The following is a 22,227-nucleotide window of genomic DNA, read 5'->3' on the forward strand; positions in this document are numbered from 1 at the left end:
CTCTCTCTCTCTCTCTCTCTCTCTCTCTCTCTCTCTCCCTCGCTCCCTCTCTCTCTCTCCCTCTCGCCTGTCTTCATGTCGTGGATTGATGAACGCGAATCGCGTGTAAGCGCCGCCACCGCCGGGAGTCTGAGGAATTCGCCTGGGCTGTTAAAGGAAAGAGCTAAGTGAGAGAGCGCGAGCTCTACCTACCGACAGTGAAGAGAGCCGCCGCCGCCGCCGCCCGCGCCCGCTCCTCTCGCCGCCGCTGCCCGCGCCCCAGACCCGCCAGCTGGGCTGAGCCCACCGAGCCCAGCACCGGGGCGCCCCCCACCTTCCCAGCCCCCAGCCTGCCCAGTCCAGGGGAGCCACCGGCCTGGGGTTCGGTCCCGGGGGGAGGGGAATTTTGGGGGTACCGGGCGGGGGAGTCGCGAGCTAGAGGGGAGGGGGCCGCGGGTTTTCATGTGCCCAGCATGAGCTCCTACTTCGTCAACCCCCTGTTCTCCAAATACAAAGGCGGTGAGTCCCTGGAACCGGCCTATTACGACTGCCGGTTCCCCCAGAGCGTGGGCCGGAGCCATGCTCTGGTGTACGGGCCCGGCGGCTCCGCGCCCGGCTTCCAGCACGCCTCGCACCACGTCCAAGACTTCTTCCACCACGGCACCTCGGGCATCTCCAACTCGGGCTACCAGCAGAACCCGTGCTCGCTGAGCTGCCACGGAGACGCCTCCAAATTCTATGGCTACGAGGCGCTCCCCAGACAGTCCCTTTATGGGGCTCAGCAAGAGGCGAGCGTGGTGCAATATCCCGACTGTAAATCCTCCGCCAACACTAACAGTAGCGAAGGACAAGGCCACTTAAATCAAAACTCGTCTCCCAGCCTCATGTTTCCATGGATGAGACCCCACGGTGAGAAGCCTTTTCTCTTTTCCCCTTGGTCTCCCGCGCTCGGGGTCTTTCCCCCCTCCCTTGTCTCCTTTTTGTCTGCCTTTGCTTTCCCTCCTGGCTTTGGGGTCTCTCCCGCCTCCCCACTCCCCGCCCCCCATGTCTGGGTGGGTTGTTTCAGGTTGGGACGGTTCTGCTAGGGATGGAGTGCGGGGCTCCTAGGACATTTGGGGGACATGGGTGAAGGTGGGTGGGGGAAAGGTGGTGTTTGGGTACAGAGGGTTAAAAGCCATTTTCTCCATCTGTCTCTCAGCCTCTGTCTCTCCCTAGCTCCATCTCTGATCAAGTCAGGGAGGTGCTTGGGAAGGGGCCCCAGTACCCTGAGGTTATCAGCCTTTGGAGAAAATCAATTCTCCACAAGGCAGAGAGCCAGAGTCCAGGACAGTGGCCAGACTGGCTTGGGGTGAAAAGAGACCCCTGTTTACTTTCCCCAGATGAGTCAGAGAGTGGTAAAAACCCCCAGGACAGATGCTCTAGCTCTCTGGGGTACCCATGCCTCCTCTTGGAGACTAGGCTGAGGGCCACTACCCCAACTTTGCTGTACTTCCCCAGTTAGAGAGAAGACAGTAGCAGGCGGAGAAAGGCCACACAGATTAGGGGACTCTGAGGTTCAGAGGACCCTGGCAAGGCTTCCTCCAATCAAGGGCTTGTAGAGTCTCCCTGAAACCCTCAAAGGGGCTTCAGGTTATGAGCCCCTCCATGGCCCAGTTTCTAAGTAAAAGGGGTAGTGAGAAAGCGACAAGTTCCAGCAGGGATATAGCCCTTGATTTATTTGCTGGTCTCCAGTTAGCAATCAGGCCAAGCAGTGATACATTCCAGGAGATCAATTATTTTTCTTATTGGAAAAGCATTAAGCAGAGAGAGGTGAGGAAGAGGCAGTGGGCAGTGCCCTCATCTTTATCCCCAGCTTTTCTTTTTCTTTCTTTCTTTTGGTAACAGACCTTGCCCTAAGCCTGCTTTCCAAATACCATCCTGCACTTGTAAACAAAGCTGCAAGGGCTAGTTTCCTGGGACTGCAGGCCTGGGGGAACCCTGTAGGGCTCCTCTGCCCCTGCCAGCCTCTAGTGTCCAGTGAGACTGGCCTCTGCCTCTACCCTAATCCCCCCTCCCAAGGTGAAGCCAAACAAAAACAATCTCACAAACTTTCTTGCCCTTGCCTGCTTTCTGCCCTAGCCTTTCCGCAGGAGGGAGGGGACCTGGGATCTTGAAGGGAGAATTAACTTTAGGGGAGGAAAAGTGGCAGAGGAAAACCGAGCCCCCACCCAAACATAACCAGACTGGGGTTCTGTTCTGTCCAGCTCCGGGGCGGCGCAGCGGACGGCAAACTTACAGCCGGTATCAGACCTTGGAACTAGAAAAGGAGTTTCTCTTTAATCCTTATTTGACACGAAAGCGCCGGATTGAAGTCTCTCATGCCCTGGGACTGACCGAAAGACAAGTGAAGATCTGGTTCCAGAACCGAAGGATGAAGTGGAAAAAGGAGAATAACAAGGATAAACTTCCTGGAGCCCGAGATGAGGAGAAAGCAGAGGAAGAAGGAAATGAGGAAGAGGAGAAAGAAGAGGAGGAAAAGGAAGAAAACAAGGACTAAAGAAAAAAAAAGAGAAAGAGAGAGATTTTTCTCCCTTTTAGCAACTCCCTTGAAGTTTCGTTTTATGGTAGCGGATAAATTGAGAAGTTTACGACTGTCATTTGCTTTTATAGAGAATAGAATGACACTCACAACTCTAACTACCTGTCAGATACTTGCAGCTCTGGTTTTATTACCTTTGGACTTCCCCCGCTCTTTATTTTTCTGGGGCCTGGAAAGGGGGAGACGGAGACACAGCAAAAAGGAAAAGTTCAGACTGTCTCAGTCTTTGCCCCCAACACACACACTACCCCCACCCTTGCAAGTCCTTGCTAAATTTTAAGGTCTGAGACCTGGCCTCCTGGGCCCCCTCTCTCATTCTCTTCTTGCCATACTCCCACCTCCCTCTTTCTCTATTTATTTTAGAGGGGAGTCCCCTACAAATGTGGAAGAGCCCTAGTGAATTTGTTTTTATGCTTGGATTAGGCTATTAAGTTTACTTTTCAAAAAAGTATGGGGAAGGGAGGAGAAGAAAGGAAATATTTTTAAAAAAATAAGGAAATTACAGTAAGGAATATCTTCCCCCTACACTCACTCTCTCTCACGCACAAACACACACACACACAGATACACAGGGCTCCCCACTCAAAAAGACGACCCCTTTGACTTTCTTTAGGAACCCTGAAGGAGAAGTAGTTTCCTCCTCTCTCCACTTTGTAAGGGGGTAAACAGGAGCCTGCAGTAGCCTCTCAAATCCTACCTAGCCATGCCATAGCCACTCGGGCCCAAGCCTTCCTCTTACGCTGTTGGATTTTTTGTTCTGTTGGGCTCAGCTTCCTCTGAGCTGCATTAGTATTAGTGCTCAGAAATCATAATAATCATGAAAATAATAATGATGATAATACTGATACTAATATTAAATCCTTAACATACTACCTAAAGGGAACCTGCAATAATCTTGAGGGTGGGGAATAAAGAAAAAAGGTAATTTTTAAAAAATCCTAATATAGAAGGGGAAAAAAAAGTGGAAAAAAATAAAAATATTTAAAAAAAGACCGAAACCTCCAATGTATTTTATCAGTACCTATAGGAAGAGATCCTGCTTTGAGAGTATTCGTAATGCAATTTTGTTGTCGTTTGTTGCTGCTTATTTCACTAAGAAAAACCCAACAACTGAGACTGCCTAGCCCGCCGGTCCTGTGCGCTTTTATTGTGCTTCTAACCCCAGTAGAGTAGAACTAAATTGCACTGAATGTATAGTTAACTCTGTCTTGAATTCTCTGTTTATGCAATGTGCTCGAAAGGAGAAAAAAAATCCCAGTTAAAATATATCTATAATAATAATTTTTGGTCATTTGTCTTTATGTCCAGCTATGAATGTAGATTTTGTGTCCCAACAGCCCTGTTCCTGGTCCAAGTACTTTGTATTGTATACGTGAATCATAATAAAAAAAAAAGGAAAAAATGAAACTGAATGACTTGCCTTCTCTCCAATACCCACCCAGTCTGTACACCCACCCTCATTCCTTATCACTGGAAAAGACCTCTACAGGGCTGACTTTGGGGTGGGGTGGGGACTCTCCTGGAGAAGGGCCTGGGAGTTTAGATGGCAGCCCAAGCTGGAGGGCAGGTGAGAGGGAGGGAGGGGTTGGAGAAGGAGAAAAATTCAGTTCAGTGCAGGGGAGAAGAGTGTATCTGTGTGTTCTTGGGCAAATCTTGGCTCCAAATAAAGTGGTTTTCTCAGTGGCAGGACCCCAATGAGAAGAATGCTCCTCTGCACATATTTATCCTCAACACTAACTAGACTGGGCCCAAACAAAGATTCTGTCTTATACCCCTCCTGAAAGCTAGAATTTTTTTCTTCTAGGAAATGAGACTGAAGATGTGGGGACCTTTTTGGATCCTTAAAGCCCTTTTGTGGTCAGTCTCTTGGTACCCAGCACATAGTACTAGAGGGGTGAACAGCTTGGAGGAAGTGTCAGGCTCTGAGGAGCAGACCTATCTAGAGGGTGTAGGGGAGGATTCCTAAATAAGGGTGATCTTAAGGGTGAAGATAAGGAGGTTAATGACTGAGGAGGAGCAACAAGGGGAAAGGGAATGAGCTGGTGAGCCAGCAAGCCTGAGTCCACATCCTGACACTTGGCCAGCACAGAGCCTTCCCTGACATCCAGTCAGAACGTGCATCCAGCCCCCTATTCCTGTGGTTTCAAGCCAGGTTCCAGCTCACCTTGGCAACTGGGTAGCCTGCCCTGTCCCAATAGTTTGGACTGTTGGCTTGGGGCAGGGTGGGCCTATTGAGTGGACAATCCTTGGCCACAACAAAGTGGGGTGAGTCTCCACTGGACTCCATTGGGTTGAATGCTCAAGAACCCAGGGAGCAAAGGGGTCTGTCGCTTCTCTCTGAAGAGTCCTAGACATAGAAATCTATTTATGCCAATAAAATTCTGGTCTAATAATCTCATTCATATTCCAAAGATCAGAGTTATCTGACTCAATGAGAAGAGAAAGTAAGGGGAGAAGAAGAGATTTGGTCTTAAAAACTAGATTCCCAAGGACTTAAATATTTTCAAAAGCAGTTTTGTTTTGAATTTTTCCTTTCTTTCTCTTTCCTCTCCGCTTTCTAATCAATGATTTCCGCAGGTTTAGGCCCAGGCAGATTATTGTGTAATTTCACCCGAGATGGTCGGTCCCTAGGTCCCATGAAAAGTGATCCTTAATACAGTTGGGTCAGGCGCCCTTGATAAGGGACTGCTGTCATCCGCAGGAGGCTGCGGATTGGAAGCACAGGCTGCGGGCAGCCAAGGACAGCTTTGAGCTGAAGCTCAGCTCGTAGGAAATCTTTCCGAACTTGGGTCCTTGTCGTGAGCGTGGCTCCAGACAGGTAACCCTTGGGTGCTGCTGGAGACATCAGCTACCGAGAAGCTCTGGGAGAATGCCTCTCACTCTGGGTTCCAGGCCTTCCAACGGGTGTTGCCTCCAAGCTCCTAAGGTTGTTTCTTTTTTAAATGTAATTTTGATTGCTATTAATAAAAATCTCTGTCCCAGTAGCTTAGCAGAGCCAAGCCTGCATTAAGTGGCTCCGAAGGACCTCATTGCTTTCCCCCACCCCACCCCGACCGTCCCATTCAAGCTTGGCTCAGATCAGCAGTGCCCGTGGCCCCAAGCCCATCGCGTCGCAGGGCGGGGAGCGTTTGGCGCCCCGCATCGCTGGAGATGCGGGCATGTGTGTAGGACAGGCCAAGTGAACCCCAGCCACCCCCTCTTGAAGCACTCATTCCTTCGCCCCTCCTGCCCATTGCCCCTGTTTTCTCGTTTGGAGAGAAAAGGAGTGGAAAATCCTCATTTTATGAGCAAATGTAATTGCGAGAGCGGGATGCGCTCTCTGGAAACGCGTCGTCCCAAATGCTCCCGCCGTCCCATTACCGGAATGAGGACCATTCGGCTGCAGCAGATAGGACTTTCTCCCATTCTTTGCTTTTTTTTATTAGCCAATCAAAGTGGCTTCCGAAAGCTATTTGTAATTTGTGAAAAATAGTATCTTTCAAAATGCTGAGTTGAAGCGTCTCGCTCATTTCGCCTAGAATTTATTATTCTAATCTCAACCGTAGAGATGGAATAATGTAGCTATTAAATTGGAGGGTAAATTCGTTTCACTGTGGATTTGTTTGGGTGTTTTTTAATAATCCTAACCATTTTCTCTCTCCTGCTCCCTCTTCGCGGAGACCACGGGAAGCGCCGGCCTGCGGAGTCTGGGGATTAGGGAGGTGGCACGCATATTGAAGGGTTCTTTGGGGGCTCTCTTGGATGGGAAGGTGGGTTAGCATCCTCATCCTCATCCTCATCAAATGATGTGCCTTTGGCCTGGGGAAAGTTACCTCGGCTCCAATTAGAGCCATGCCAATTAGACTGTGCCACAGACTAGAAGTAAAATTTCCGGTGAGCAGCCCGCAGCGCTGCCCCATTCTCCCTACTGCCCATTGTGAAAAGCGAAGCCAGTGCTTCCTCGTCGTAATTTTTAACTACCTGTTATAAAATTTATGGGTGGGTTTGTAAAAGGAACGAGGTCCCTGCATCCGGCTGAGGGAACAGCTTCCATAACTGTGGAGGAAGTTTGGAAAAAGAGTGAGGGTTTCCTTATTGGTTGGGGTGGGGGCCATCTAGCCATGAAAATCCTGTGCGCAGGAGATGGAGGACTAGGGGGGAAAGCCGCTGGTCTTCAGATCTCCAGCCAGTGGGCAAAGTGGCCAGGCTGCAAACAGACTCTGAAAGAAATTCCCCCAAGCTTTTATTTTGCCAAAACCAGTGTCTGAAGGAATAGGGTGCTCAGAACTTTAAGCTCAGAAGGTGCAATTCAAAAGAGTCTTTTTTTGGGGCCTGAGAGAGACAGATTCCATCCACCCATACACTGAAGCAGGATTGTTTTTTTTTTCTCTCCCCCCCAAAAAAAGGCAAGTGAGTGTGGGCAACCTGGCAAAACCAAAAAGGTTTCAAACTACCTGAAACCCCCAAAGGAAAAGGAGATAGGTCTCAATGTCTTGAGTTTTAACCTGTATTTTTAATTCTAAAATGATCAGATGTAATCTGCCATTTGGATTTAGGAGATGAAGAGCCCTCTGGGAGGTCAGTCATGGGGAAATGTCTATCTATGCTTTCTGAGAAAGACATCTGAGGATGGGGTGCTTTGGGGTCCTGGAGACTACCTCCAACGATCACCCTTCCCTTCCCTCTGCATGACTACCCACGGCTGCTCCAGCTTCCATTGCTCTTTAGACCATGGCCAGGTCAGGCGTGGTTGGAAGGATGCAAGCAGTCTGAGTCTCCTTTTGGGGTGAGAGGGCTGCATAAGTGTGTTCATAAGTGTGTTGCTCTCTTCCTAGAAAAAAAGGGGGGTAAAGGACATCCCTTCCCAATCCCTTCACCTTCAACCTTCTGCCCCAATACTACAAACCTTTGCTAAGCCTAAGCTGCCCGAGATCCAGCTAAATCCTCCCATTTATTAAGGAAAATGTTTAAAACTCCCCAGGACGAGGGACGACAGACGGCCCCCCCAGAGCCAGAATTTTTCCTTTCCACCTCCCGACACCCTCCCTCACCCTTCCGCCCTCGCCGGGCGCCACGCCGCCCAGGGAGAGTGGGCGGTAGGTGGGGGCGGGGTGAGGTGCGGTGGGGGTGGGGTGGGGGCCGAGGGGATGCTCCCTCTCCCAGAGAATTGGGTAAACATGGCGACCGCGGCGCCCATTTGCACACGCTACACAAATGCATCGCATTCCCGGTTGTTTGCAGAAAATTTACAGCTGAGTAATAAAAGTTTACGATCGACTCACAAGTTGGATTGGCCACAAGAAGTCATGTGGATTCCATCCATGAACGTGAACTTTTTATTGTGGTTTGTCCGTTCGGAGCGCTCCGCAGAACAGTCCTCCCTGTAAGAGCCTTACCATTGCCAGGGAAACCTGCTCTGGGTGCTCCTTTCGTTACTAGTATTTTTTTTAATTAATCTGATTAATAATTATTTTCTCCCCTCATTTGATTTTTTCCCCCTCCCAGGTGGAGTTGCCGGAAGCTGGGCACATCTAGGTAGGGTGGGGTGGGGGTGGGGGTGAGGCAGGCGTGGAGGGCAGGTCTCTCTCCCTTGCCGACCCTCTAGCCCCCCAAGGGGCAGGAGGAATGCGGGAACTGGAGTTGAGATAGGGAGCTGCAATGCTTCTGCCCCTCCCCTCTCCCAGGCCCTCATGCCTGCCCCCTTCCTGCAACTCTATTTTATTTTGGCTTTTTGATGATTAGGACTATTTTTTTTTTATTTTAAAATTGATAGAAAGTTTTTAAGTGTGTATGGAGCTGAAACAGGCTCAGCCGCGGCACAGAATGAGGGAAGACGAGAGAGAGTGGGAGAGAAAGGCAGAGAGAGGGAGAGGGAGAGGGAGAATGACAGCAGCGCCGGGTAAGTGTTTCCTTATTGGTTCAAATATGTAACTAATGGTCCGTGGCTGGGTGGCGGTTTCAAGATAAGGACTGCAGCGGCTTGTCTTGGTTAGAGAGGATAGGGAGCCGGTGAGAGGGTGGGCGCGTGGGCAATTGGGGGGGGGGAGGGAGGAGGGAAAAGAAATAGGATTGAATTGGAATACGGGCAGGGGGCGGGAGTGTGTTATTCTGATGTCACTGTGCGCCGAAGTTGAGAGTCCAGAGGCCGGAGGACCGAGACTAGCGGCTCAGGGCCTGAGTCTTGAGCACTGGCTCTCGGTCTGATGCCCATAGTGTCCTGAGTTACCTGTTTATCATAGATCTGGGGCTTCTTAGCTAATGGGATTGGGTTGAGAGGGCTCAGGAACTTGAACTCTAGGGCTGGAAAGAGAAGCCTGTAGTCTGTGTCCCTCTCCCCTTGAGCAAAGTTAGCCCCCCAACCCGCAAACAAACTTTCCAGCGCCCCCGCCCTGCGCTGCAGACCCCTCCCTCTCGGAGAGCGCGACTGGGAGAGCTCACACATGCGCAGTGTGGGCTCAGGGCCGGGCCGCCGAGCAGGAAGCGACCGGAGCTAGACGGGCGGCGGGGCCTGTTAATTGGCAATTAGGGGGGAAGGCTGGTGGCTGGTGCGCGTCAGCAGAGAGGAGAGCGCGTCTGCCCACTCCCTGCGCCCGCCCCCACCCGGACGGATGAAAAGGAGGGAGGTGCCGCACTGCGGATTGAGGGGTGGGTGTGGGAGATGCAGTACTCAAAAAGCCATCTTGTGCTTGGGGAAAAGAGGCCTTATTCGCTTCCCTCCCACGGCCTGGCGCCCCCCACCGCCAGCATTGGCCACAACCACCCGGGATGACCACTGGTCGGCTTCACCCGCCTGGCCCGACTGCGCTAGACCTACCCTGTCTGGGGCCGAGGTGCGAGTGGGGAGGCCCGAGCCGGGGCGAGACAGGCCCAGGCCTTGCCCAAGGAGCCTCCTGGGTGTGTGGAGCCCGTGAGAACTCAAGGGGCGCCTGGCTCGTGGGGTAGGGACTTAAGAATTGGCGGCTTGGAAGGTCCAGGGCGTTCAGGATCTTCCTAATAATTGGTGCTAATAGAGTGTTGTATAGTCTTAACTGGACACATATGGTTTCATAACGCAGTGTCTTAATTTCTTCCAAATGTACGTGGCCCTGAATGTGTTGCTGTTTGATATATGACCCCCGCCCTGCTCCCCAGCCTGGGACCGAGGCGGCCCCTATATTTGCGAGCTTCTGTTTATTAAGGGCGACGCACACACAAGCGCTCACACACCCAGACAGGCACACCATAGAGCTTGGGCGGGGAGGGAGGCGTGCGTGATGCATAATCCTGGGAAAGTCTGAGTGACCAGGGTTTGGATTCACGTCAACCAGATCCAGGTTCACACCCCCAACCCCCATACTCTCTCCTTAGAGGCGCGACTGGGCTAGTGGGTCAAGCCTCAATGGGGGAGGGGATCACCTCGGTTTCCGGTTTAAACCCTCATCCGTTGACTGGAGGTGGGGGAGTTGTGAAAATACCGTTTTAATCAAATTCTTAAAAATACATTTTGGCATCATTCAAATCAAACCCTTTGGGCCTAAACTGAAGGTGAATCTTCTTTCCCCTCCCCCTACAACTGTCTTCCCCTCCCTTTTACCCCCCCACCCCCCAAATATCCCTTTTGCAGTCGACATAAAGACCTCTGAGGTATTCTCCCCAGGGAAAAAAAATGGCATTTCTCCCCCTTCCCACCCCCACCCCCAGTAGGACTTGTGTGTCGACAGAGACGTCTGCCGAGGGGCTAATTTCGCGTTCCTTGTTTACGATCTAGAAAAGCGCTTGGCTTTCCCCAAATGGGCCCAGCTCGCCGTCTGCTCCGGCTGCCACGAGCTCTCCTGCCGCTCCGGCGCGGCCCATGGGCTGATGCCTGGGGGAGACGGGGCCGGGACCCCAGGTCTGTAGGAGGGCAAGGGAAATACGATGGGACAGTCGAAGGGCCTCGGGAGGCCCGAAAATGGGAGCTTTTCTCCTGGCGTAATGTGGGAACCGCCAACCGGTGAGGCCTTTATTTCTGTCCTTTCTTGTATTTTGTCTGACCCCCACCCCCGCGGAAGGCTGCGCTGTCGGGGGCGGAGGCTGGTGAAGGGAGAGGTGGAATGGGCACAAGGCTTTGTTCGCCCCATGGGTAGCAGTTTGCGGAGAGAGCCACTCAGGCCAGTGGGGATTCACCTGGAATATTAGAGAGGTCCCCTCCCTTTGGAGGGGCGGGTCTGGGAGAGGCTGAGGTATTTCTCTCTCGTGGTGTACATGGATCCAACTGACTGTGATAATAGCGAGATTTCGGGGTGCTGGTGTTCGGTTCGAGGTTAACAATATTATTCCGAGGCGTCACTTATTTTTTTTATCGATTGATTTTTCTGCCCTTTCCCGACTAAGGTCCTGCAGCCCCCATGTTACCCGGCACTCTCACCCCTCAGACCCATCTTGAGGGAAAAGGGGAATGGAGGAGGCACTGGACTAGGCACAGCAGCAGTAATGGGTCCTGGTTTTACAGATTTCCAGTCCAAGGAGGAGATACACTGGGCTCAAACACCAGCTCCCCCTTACTTTCACTTTCCCTTCCTTCTCTGGAGCTCAAGTAGAAGCAAAGAGGGACCACCAGTAGCAAACCCCAGCCTCCTTTCAGGCTACAATCCCTGTAGACATAATCCTTACTGCCGGATAAGCTGCTCTGATTATCTAATAATAATAGTCAGGGCATCTGAGAATAGAATCTGTCTCGAAGATTGCATATTCAGGTCTGGAGCTGGTCAGAGACACCTAGTTTGCAGTTCAGGGCCTGCCAACACTCTGAGTTCCTGTTACTCCAATATAACCCTCTGAGTCCTGGTCTCTTAGGACAGGTCACCTGGGGCCTGCCCCTTACGGGCTTTGTCAGCTCTGCCATTAGCTATATTTCATGTGTGGGTTCCTAACTAAAAAAATAAATGGGCTGAACAAACCCTTTCTCTGGTCTGACAGTTGTGATCCCCACGGAGAATGCAACCTTGTTTGAAGAATCTAAAGTTGTTGGGTTGGCTGTTAAGTTCAGAAACTAGGCTCTGTAGTTTTGGATATTTATTATATGTAGGCTCAAATGTATAGAGTTGGACTTATGCCGGAATATATACATACTCATATTTCTTTCTGTGGTTAAGTGTATATTACCATGCCTATATTTGCTCAAACACCATTTTATGTGCATGTGAAATTTTGTTAGCTCTTGGTAAGATAAGAGTGGGTTCCTGGAGGCTTGGATCTACCAAGGAGGCCCATCTGTGCATGCTTTCCTGGAAATATGTGTGTATTGGGATCGGAGGATGCAAGTCCCAATATCCAAGGGATGCCACAAAGGCTTATTACTTTCATTATCCTAGCACCTGGAGTGAGTAAAAGTGCCTTCTTTCCACATTTCCTTGCAAACTTCTCCAACTCAGATAAAATTTTTGCCAGGGAAACCCACCAATGTTGAATGTCAGTTCTGTAGCAAACTCACTCTTGGCACCGTGGTGGACAAACGAGTGGTTCTGGACATTAAGTCTGAGTCCTAGTGCTGGAAGCCTCACTGAGGCATTGAAGGAATTTGGAGAAAATTGGAGTGGTTCATAAAATGGCCTCTGGGCAGTGGTTTGGGGACAGTGCAGACCAGGGAGCCTTGAAAAAGCGGGTGATGAAAAGGAACCAGGAATGGAAGGCGTGCATGCGTCCGTGCCCTTGTGCGCCGTTTCACTGGGCTGAAGGTTTGCCTGTACGGGCGGGGAAGATTCGAGATTCGCTAAAGTTCCCTAAATGTCCAGAACTATTCACTGACAGGACTGATTTTTAATCCCCTCTATTACCTGAGGCCGAGTGAGGCAAGGCCAAGGAAAAGTCTGGTCACAACCGAACCAGAGAGCAAGTTAGGCCCGGGCGGCTATGGGCCTAGAGCGATGTCTAAGGCGGTGAATGGGAATAAACCAGCTTCTTTTTTCCAACCTTTCTTCCTTCGAGGGACACCAAAAGACAAAGCAGAGGGAAATATAAATGTCAATGGAAAACTCCATAAAAGAAAGTAAAGACAGGAGCAGGGCTGGAGGGGTTTTCCGCCACTCCCTCGGAGATCGGGTTCCTCCCAGACTGCATGTTCAGGCAAGCCGCCGACAGGCGCCCCGGCGCACAGCTCTCTCTCCTTCCCTCTGCCCTCATCGAGAGCAGCTTCTGCTTTTGGTCCTTCGATACATGCGTTCCTGGGGTGAGATCACCCCAGGACCGTACCCTTTCCCTCTCGGCCTTCGTCTTCCGCCACGGCTCCCAAGCCAGTTCTGTTTATTGTGTCTGTGAGTTGTTTACTTGTTTTGTCTGCTGCCACCCTGCGTCAGAAACCCGCCAAACCAGCAAACTCGCCTAGGAGAACAAAGTACAGCAAGATTGCGAATTCCCTCCCCTTTCTGTGCACCCCCTATCCACCTTTGTCTCTTTCTGTATTTTCCCCTTCAGAAGGGAGGAAGCAGAAATTGTCTCAAAATAGGGCAGCTGTTTACAGGGTCAGGGGAATTATAGGGACATCATAAACCTCCGGGTGCCCCAGTGGTGGAAAGACTTGGAACAGCCCTCCCCTTGCCTAGGCTTTTCTTTCCTCCACAGTCATTGAGAAAGTTGAGCCCCCTCCTCATCCGACTTCCCTATTCCTTTCTGCAGGAATTTTCCTGATTCTCAAGTTGTTGGGTTTTAAATCAGGGTAATGTTGGCAGATTCATAAAGCTAGATAAAGCCTGTCTCTTCCCCCACTCTTCTCTCTCTTCAGCCCCCCAAAATAGCAGTGAATTTAAGCAAATCCTACAAAATTAAATTGCCCCTTCGTTAAAGATCCTATAAATCTCCAATCCCACCAGGTGTGGAGTCAGAGAGGCCACTATTCGCCTTTAATTTTGCTTCTGGCTATCACGCCTATAAGAGTATCATCGATGTAAGTAATACTCTTTTCTGAAATGAATTCCTCCTCCCCATCTTTCTCCCTCTTTTTGCCAGCACAGATTAAATGGTTCTTTCAGATCTGCAAATAATAAAGGATAAACTTATTTATAGGGAAATGAGGACGATTTTTCATTGTTGGCTTATTGTTCCAGAACATAATAACATTTTATTTTCAAGCTGGCTAAGTTAGACAGAGGAAAGAAGGGGAGGAAGGAGGGGGAAGAGGAAAAGGGGAGGCAGAGCACTCACATACAAAAACTCCTGCTATTTATAACTTTTATGACAATTACAATTTTCTCATGACAACTCACTGTGACGTCATAAATACTATGATCTTGAATTTTATCATTCTCTTAAACTTCTAATATGGACTCAGGCAGTGCTTAATCTAGAATGATACAACAAAAGTCAGGAAGGTTAGAGTCTTTTGGCTCAGTGCAAAACAGCTCACCCCCATTGCCCCTCCTTCCTGCCTGACACCTTCTTGAGGCCTCAGTTGGAGGCCATGAAAATGTCCTGAATATTCTAGATTTTTCTTTCTTGGCCAAGTAGGACCACTTATCTTGTCTCTTATCCTCAAAAAACCAACAAACAAACAAAAAAAACCCTTTGCATTTTTAATGGGGATGAGAAGTTGTATTTGTCCATTCTCCACACATAGCTTCTTCATCTGATATTCAGCTGCTTGGGATAAAGGTGAGAGACCTGGGGCCCGGCACCAAAATACTAGATATTATTTCTTCCAGATGGAGCCTGAAGGAGGCTCAATGTTGAGTGCCACGGGACATAAATGCCTGGGACCTATTTCCCTTTTAAACCTTATATCATAGAAGCAAATTGAGAGCCAAAAAAATGCCAGTGTGGAGTTTCTATTTGCTGATTATTGCTGCAATAAGTGGAGTAGCTAGAAGGGAAGGGAAGGTAAAAATCTGGAGGGATAAAGGAGAGAAAATAAAACATAAATTACCAAAGGCCTTCCATATACCTTTTTTCTCAGTTCAGTTGCAAATTAAGCAAAAACAGCAAAAATTGTCACTGAACCTCTTCTCTCAAAAAGGAGTCACCAGTGTAGGCCTCTCAGGTGTTGGGACTGTTCTTAGCAGCTGCTGGACATGCCCCATCTGGCCTACCTCCCCCACCCCCTGCTGACTCCTAACTCTATTCAGCTGGCAAGCTCTGGACCCTGTCCCCAGAATATCAGCACCCACAGATGGGGTGCTGATACATTTCCAGGTTGGATGTATCAGATTTCACTCCCCCCTCCCCAAGTGTCTCGGTGTCTAAACTTTGAAAGGAGAAAGAACACTGTTTTTCGGAATGCAATGTGTGTACATGGGAGACAGGAGTACAATTTGCTCAGACTACTTCCTCCCACCATATTTGTGAAAAACTGGGGCCCTTGGGTGATCCTTGTTTTGGGGTCCCCAAGCAGGCCCAGTTCCTAGATCCTTTAGTGGACTGGGAACTCCTTATAATCTTTTCACTTTGAGTTCCACAGAGATCAAAGGAGCTTTTATACAAAATATGAAGCATTTGGAGTTGGCTTTTATAAAATTTTAAAATTAATCATAATCCAGTTGGGCCAACTGGGAATTTACCCTAGAATAGCAAAGCCTTAATCAAATAGTGCGATTGTAAGGTGAGCTGACCAGTTATTGAAACTCAGCTTTCTCTGCAAAAGGGATTCCAGGTTTCTCTCAGTGGCACAAAAGGGACTGGCAACCACTCTTTTTCCTGATCTGGAAAGCCAGAATTGGAGGTGGGGGAGTGGGTGAGGCTGCTGTTGTGACTTTCAGCTGTCCAAGTGCCCAGGCCAAGTGCTGGATCCCACTAATACTTCAGTGTCTGGGTCCCTGGGCAACTTCTGGAGATGAGCTGTAGTCAGCAGCACTCCCGCAGCCAGGAGTGGAGAGTGTGTGTTCTTGTGTGTAAGGGTAGATAGTTGCAAACATCCTGGAAAGACAAGATTGTCAGAACACAAACTAGGGAGGACCTCTGAAAAAAACTATCTACAATTAAAAATGCCACATTTCCTCCCCCTCACCTCAGATGCCTCTCCCTAAGAAATGAAGACATTTTTCAGAACAGACTGGGAAGTAAAGGCAGGCAAGGTAAGGCCTGCCCAGGAACCTCTTCAGGGCTAACTGCCACTCCCTCTCTCCCAGTTCAGCACCCTACAGGTCCCGAATCTTTCCCTGGACTGGTATGGACTCCCTTGACTTGCTTAGGGAAAACCCCCAGAGTGTGCTGCCTCCAATGCTTTTGCAACTCAAGGCCAGTGACTGACTGCCTCTCACTCCAGCCAAGGTGCCTGTAGTAAGTTGAATTCCTATAATTAGCACTCATGGAAAGCATATGTGCTGGATTGAGTGGGTGGGGGCAGGAGCAGCAAGCAGCAACTCTCCCCTTTTATTCTTTTTTATGGGGAAGTTTTCTGAATTCTGTTTTCTAATCCACTAGTTAACAAGTCTGAAACTGAAAATCCAATCTTGCCTCCAAACTCCTTCGGAATGCCTGACTCCGAGGCCCTGGGAAGGGGGCAAAGCAGAGACCTGATGAGGCCTGATGGGGGGGTGTTCACCGATTTCCCTAGCTGTGTTTTACAGAAACAAAGAACAAGTTCTCCCCTTTTCCTAGGACTTGTGCATATTTACCGAGCTCAACTGCAGTTTTAATAAAACATCTGTTCTTGCTTCTGCTGATGAGTTTCCATAATTGTTTTCAGACAAATTTAACAGGAAAATAGAAATATGTTTCGAAAAATCAATATCCCAGTTTCCTCCGTATAGACAGGCATACACACAAACACACACACACACACACACACACACACACACACACACACACACACAAAGAAAAGAAAAAGAAAAAACCAGGAAATGGGAAAGTATAATCCAAAAGGGAAGGGCTAGATCATCCAGCCAGTTCTCCCCCCTTGGAGCGAATCCTTTCAGCAAATTTCAGCTGCATAATTACAGATCTAACTGAAAGGAAGCGGCTTCTCTCCCTGGGAATGGAAGGTGATGGGAAGAATGGGTTGGCAATTTTTTGCTGCACAACTTCAAGCAATGGGGGGGGGGTTTATTTGTATTTCTGTTTCCCCGTTTCTCTCAGCATTTCTGCTTTTTTCACCCAGCAGCTGGTTTCTGTTCATTATAAATCGGTGAGACCTTTCAGTCTCTGCCCTCTGTTTAGGGACGTAATAAAACACTTAACTTTCCCGGCTCAGACTTACATTCTGCTTTTCAGGTCGTCCACCCTCTTGCCCACAGCCTTTAGGCCCCAAAAGAGACTGTACCCAGCTTAGGGGCCCCTGCCCCCTTCAGGCTTGGTTGAGGTGGGGTTCAAGGAAATCTAGACATCTTTGCTGGGGGCTGCAACATAGGCCTCCCCAGAAGGAGACCTTTCTCTCAAGGTCTGATAATTTCTTCCCCTTACCCATAACAAAGATTTAAAAATACATAGAAAATCAACACTCATTGAAAGTGAAACCTCATTAAGACATCCTATCTTCCATCATTCAATTTGTTGTACATTGCAACAATTTAATATCTTGAGGGAAATATCATTGACATGATTTATCCCTCTAGCAATCTTTCTCTGAAATGGGGGTGGTGGGGAGGTTACTCTCCCAGCCACTTCTACTTGTTCTACTGCTATCCTCCCCGCAGAAAGGCTGCGAACTCTGGGAGCTTCTTGTGTCTAAGGGTGCATTGACTCGTGCCCCAGCTCAGCCCCCAGGATCTTCTCATCCTTGTTGTTTCTCCTCCCCATCTCTTGCCCTTCAGGGGGCCTGGAGCCCCAGCCAGCTGTTGGAAACCTCTGCCCAGGCATGCCATGAATTTGAGGACAGCTGGATTCTAGAGTGAACAGCAACTCATGCTGGTGTCTCTGAGTGGGTGTATGTATACCTGCCATGTCACCCCAAAATTTCTTCATTAAGAACTCTTCTCTGCCCTTTCACCTTCATCCCCTTGGGCAGAAAGGAGTATGGTTTAAGGGGGAGAATCATTATCATTAAAGGAGTCTTTCCCTTCCCATTTAAACACAGATTTCCCTCTTTCCTGAAGAAGTAGGACTATATTTGAAACAGCCAACATAAATTTGCCTGACAGAAAACTCGTCAACCTCATAAGAAGGTTCATGTATTAACTAACATGTTGTCTCCGTCAGCTCCTGCACACTGTCTGCTTTTGGGTTCCGAACTTTATTTTTTCCCCCATAGCGACACTCCAGGGAAACCTTAATGTTACAGAAGATGAATAAACGAGGTTGAGTTTTTTTTTCCCAGCATAGTCCCGTTTATGGCTTTATTGCTACCCATTGATTACTCCGCTTTGTTACACAGAAGGAAAAGATCATAAAATTCAGCGACATCCGGGTTCTTGCTATAGCCAGTCTCCCCCACCCAAAAAATGGTGAAGGGAAAATATGAGCTTTCACTGCTCCCTGTGCATGCCCCATCACCTCTTCTTTGTCAACTCAAAACATGTCCAGCCTATGTCCAAATATCAAATTAAGTTTGGATTAATTAAGAGAAAGCCCCATCTGCACACCTCCCGATGTTTCAGTTCGCCTACTGCAGCTCCCTCAGAAGCCTTGGACTCAGCTGCCTTTTGCTAACCTGCCTTCTTTTTCCTCAGGTGGAAAGAAAAGGAGGGGTAGAGGCTGCCAAAAGGCAAGGTCTAAGAATGGTTGGCACTTGGGCGAGAGCTCCTCTGGAGCCTTTTGCGTTGTTTCCAAGCACTAGAGCTCAGGTCTGTGGTGCCTCCCCTGGGAGGGCAGTGAGTCCGGGGAGGTCAGGGGACCTCCAACTTCAGCAGGGGCTTGAGCTTGCCAGACACTATCTGTTCATCAGAACAGCCCCCCACCCTCTGCTCTTTCTGGCCTGATCCTATGTGAATTACCCCAGTAGCCCTAGCTGGCTCCAAATCATAAATTCTCACCAACATAAACAGGAGTTGATGTCTCTAGAAAGCCTTCCTTCCTTTCTGTCTCTTGCACCTTTCTTTTTGTTTTTTTCTCTCCCTTTTCTATTGTCCTTTGTCCAGGCCACCTTTTTGGCGAAATTGCTCCAAGAGTTTCTCCCATAAGGGGTCCTAAGGAAGAGGTGGAGAGGGGCTAGGAGGCAGACGCAAGCTGATATCTGACCCCTCTGCCCACAGCTCTGCCACTGTACCTCTAAAGTCTGGTCTTCACCTCTTTAGTAAGTTGTGCCTTACATACCCCCTAGGCACCCAAGGTTCTTAGCTACATTCCCTTACTTATGGGCACCAGGTTTTATTAAATTTATTTCTACTCTGGATTATTTTATTATTTGAAAAAGATGCAGATTTAGTGATGGGGACTCCATGAATGTCAAACGAGGTTTCCTGTACAATTTCTGGGGATCCTCCAAGCTGGGAGGGAACTCCTCCCATGAGGAAATTAGGATGTAATTTTAGAAGAGGGCAGATATAAAGGATAAAATCAGATCGAAAAAAAGAGATGTCTTTGGCCTTCTCTACAACGCTGCAAAGTTCGCTGTGACTGAGGGTTTTCCTGGGAGTGCAGCACTCCTTCTCTGGGCCCCAAGGCCTTGCACTCGGACAGTCATTCCTTCATCACCCCAAAATCAGTTCTCTTACACATATATAAACGTATACACTTAAAGAAATCCAAGTCTTACTTTCAAAGCACACACTTAGTCTCAACTAGGGAATCAACAGAAGCTGAAGCGATTTTTTTCCCCCTTCTTGACATCTGGCTCACGATTGGCTGGAAGAGGGTCAGCTGACTTTGTCATTTTGTCTGTCCTGGATTGGAGCCGTCCCTATAACCATCTAGTTCCGAGTACAAACTGGAGACAGAAATAAATATTAAAGAAATCATAGCCCGACCAGGTAAAGGCAAAGGGATGAATTCCTACTTCACTAACCCTTCCTTATCCTGCCACCTCGCCGGGGGCCAGGACGTCCTCCCCAACGTCGCCCTCAATTCTACCGCCTATGATCCAGTGAGGCACTTCTCGACCTATGGAGCGGCTGTTGCCCAGAACCGGATCTACTCGACTCCCTTTTATTCGCCACAGGAGAATGTCGTGTTCAGTTCCAGCCGGGCCCCGTATGACTATGGATCTAATTCCTTTTACCAGGAGAAAGACATGCTCTCAAACTGCAGACAAAACAACTTAGGACATAATACACAGACCTCAATCGCTCAGGATTTTAGTTCTGAGCAGGGCAGGACTGCGCCCCAGGACCAGAAAGCCAGTATCCAGATTTACCCCTGGATGCAGCGAATGAATTCGCACAGTGGTGAGTTTTACAGCTCCGAGATATAAATTAAATAAACTGAACTGGCTTTATGACCGGCTTCCCTAGAAGAACGGGCGGAGAGAGTTTTTTATGGCCCCATAAAAACAATCACGCTCGTCTCCTCGCTGACGCCGAGACAGGGCCCCCTCTTCTGCCCCCTCTACTTGCCTCCCTGCTTGCTCGCAGGGGCCTGGCCCCCTCGGTCTCTGCCAGATTGGAGGACTTAAAGGCGAGCTGAGGGTGCATGAACAGGGCAGTAGGGCAGAGATGGGGGAGCCCCCAAAAGTGGAGCAAGGCTGAGGAGACGTGAGGGGAAGAGGATAGGAAAGTAGAAGTTTCCAAGGAGCTAGGGAGGTGGGGAAGCCAGATCTTGAGAAAGAGGGCCCTCTTCCCCCAGAATTAGGTATTTTTCAAAATTCAGTTTTTAGATTTGCAGCTTTTCTGCCAGATTCCTGGCCTCTCTCTTCCCCACCCCACCCCCCACTCCATGCACACACTTTCTTTGGCACACATGCCTCCCAACCTATAGGGAACTGAATGAAGTTAGGGGTCTAGCTGTACCCCCCCAGTGGGGGTGGGGCAGAGCAAAGGGGGAGAAGACTCTGAGCCCGAAGGTGCCTGAAGCTGCCGGCCCAGTTAGGAGGGTCAGGACCTTGTTAGGTAAGATCGTCTGCAAAGGATGCCTTGCTGATTGTTTTTAGTGTGTTTTGTGCCCGGATCTCTAGGGGTCGGCTACGGAGCGGACCGGAGGCGCGGCCGCCAGATCTATTCGCGGTACCAGACCCTGGAACTGGAGAAGGAATTCCACTTCAACCGCTACCTAACGCGGCGCCGGCGCATCGAGATCGCTAACGCTCTCTGCCTGACCGAGCGACAGATCAAAATCTGGTTCCAGAACCGCCGGATGAAGTGGAAAAAGGAATCGAATCTCACGTCCACGCTCTCAGGGGGCGGCGGAGGGGCCGCGGCCGATAGCCTGGGTGGAAAGGAGGAAAAGCGGGAAGAGACAGAAGAAGAGAAGCAGAAAGAGTGACCAGGACTGTCCCCTGCCATCCCTCTCTGTCTTTCTTCCTCGCTCCCCCCAACTCTCTCCTTATCACACACTCTGTATTCATCACTGGCACAATTGATGTGTTTTGACTCCTTCAAACAAAATTAGGGAGTTAAACGTGGACCTGAAAGTCAGCTATGGACCCCCTCCCTCACCGCACAAACTCCCTTTCGCCATACGCCTCTTCCTTGATCCCTTGCTCGCTTGTTCTTGGCTTGTCTGCAGGCCCCTTCCCCCGCCCAGGCCTTGGGGACTCAGTTCCTGAACCTCGCTTCAGACTCCACTGATAGTCCCTCTAAATGAGGGCTTGGCTCCCCGCCCTCTGGGCGCCCCCCAGCCCCCGCCCCCCGCGCAGAAAGCCAGCTCTGGGACCCCGGGGCCTCTCTTCCGTGGCCTCAGGGCCCGGTCTGGCAGCTCTGGAGGGCGGGAGGCCCTAGGAGGGCGTGCCTGGGCCCCACTGCAACCCCCAGGGCCTCCCCACAGTCCCTGCCCGGCCCCTCTGCCCCAGCAAAATGCCCAGCCCAGGCGAATTGTATTTAAAGAATCCTGGGGGTCATTATGGCATATTACAAACTGTGACCGTTTCTGTGTGAATATTTTTAGCTGTATTTGTGGTCTCTGTATTTATATTTATGTTTAGCACCGTCAGTGTTCCAATCCCATCTTAAAATGAAAAGAGGGAAAAACTACAAAACGAGAGGAGAAAAAAATGATGACGTTTGTTTAGCCAGTAGAAGAAAAAAATAATAAAAAAAAAAACAACCACAAACCAATCCCCTCGTGTTACCCTCCTGTATACATCCGACCTCTGGATCCGTTCTTGAATATTTAATAAAACTGATATTATTTTTAAAGATTTATACTGGGATTTCTGTTAATTCGCTCGCCCGCCGGCCTGAGGGCGAAATTTGGAGCTGAATCGAGCGCGCCCGCGTCTGCTCGCCGCCTGCAGGCTCCCAGCCCCCCACACTATACTTCTCTGGGAGCCTGGCGGCCTCATTCTCCTTGTGATCGCGTTGGGGGGCTGGGAGACCTCCTAGGGCTCCAAGAGCGGGGCAACACGCTCACCCCGCAAAAAACGGCCGCCCAGGATTTGACTGGGGGCGGGAGAGGGAAGCGGGGATTAGGGATTAGTTGATTTGGGCTCCAGCCCACACAGGCCTTTCTTCCTGTCTGTGGCAGCCCGGGAGTTTAGGTTTCTGAACCCCGAGCCTCAAAGGCCAGAAAAGAAGACGATCAAGGCATCAGGGTCGCCCCCGCTCACGCCCTGAGCTGGGGGGGTGGGTAGTGAACTGGCTGGCTGTTGCGAAACGTGGCAGAGGCGGAGGCGGAGAGCAGAGGGGAAAGAGAAGACCAGGCGATTCGAGCTTTTCGGCAGGGATCGAGCTATTCAAGGACATTTCAAGTGAGCAAGCCTGGAAACAGAGTCCTCGTCT

General features: G+C 49.8%; 3 protein-coding genes across 4 annotated transcripts in view; all 3 read left to right on the top strand.

The window, feature by feature from the left end:
* The first annotated feature begins 291 nt into the window (after positions 1 to 291).
* HOXC8 (homeobox C8) lies at positions 292 to 3,097 on the top strand. Its single transcript, XM_006883915.1, has 2 exons — positions 292 to 888; positions 2,223 to 3,097. Exons 1-2 carry the CDS (start codon positions 453 to 455, stop codon positions 2,513 to 2,515), a joined length of 729 nt encoding a protein of 242 aa, XP_006883977.1. The 5' UTR covers positions 292 to 452; the 3' UTR covers positions 2,516 to 3,097.
* Positions 3,098 to 7,866: 4,769 nt separating this feature from the next.
* On the top strand, positions 7,867 to 21,651 carry HOXC6 (homeobox C6). 2 transcript variants are annotated; one of them, XM_006883918.1, is made up of 3 exons: positions 7,867 to 8,435; positions 19,395 to 19,740; positions 20,466 to 21,651. In XM_006883918.1, the coding sequence occupies exons 2-3, from the start codon at positions 19,587 to 19,589 to the stop codon at positions 20,771 to 20,773; spliced, it is 462 nt and encodes a 153-aa protein (XP_006883980.1). In that variant the 5' UTR covers positions 7,867 to 8,435; positions 19,395 to 19,586; the 3' UTR covers positions 20,774 to 21,651. The 2 variants fall into 2 exon arrangements, with proteins under 2 accessions (XP_006883980.1, XP_006883979.1); XM_006883917.1 differs by lacking the exon at positions 7,867 to 8,435 and having other exon boundaries at positions 19,229 to 19,740.
* Positions 7,867 to 22,227, top strand: part of HOXC4 (homeobox C4) — a 38,166-nt gene continuing 23,805 nt past the window's right edge. Inside the window, exon 1 of the mRNA XM_006883919.1 lies at positions 7,867 to 8,435. Coding sequence (XP_006883981.1) covers positions 8,327 to 8,435 — 109 coding nt within the window. The 5' untranslated portion in view covers positions 7,867 to 8,326. The remainder of the gene's footprint in view (positions 8,436 to 22,227) is intronic.

Source organism: Elephantulus edwardii, unplaced genomic scaffold, assembly GCF_000299155.1.
Source record: "Elephantulus edwardii isolate Elephantulus edwardi_28Jun2011 unplaced genomic scaffold, EleEdw1.0 scaffold00030, whole genome shotgun sequence".
Taxonomy (NCBI): Eukaryota; Metazoa; Chordata; class Mammalia; order Macroscelidea; family Macroscelididae; genus Elephantulus; species Elephantulus edwardii.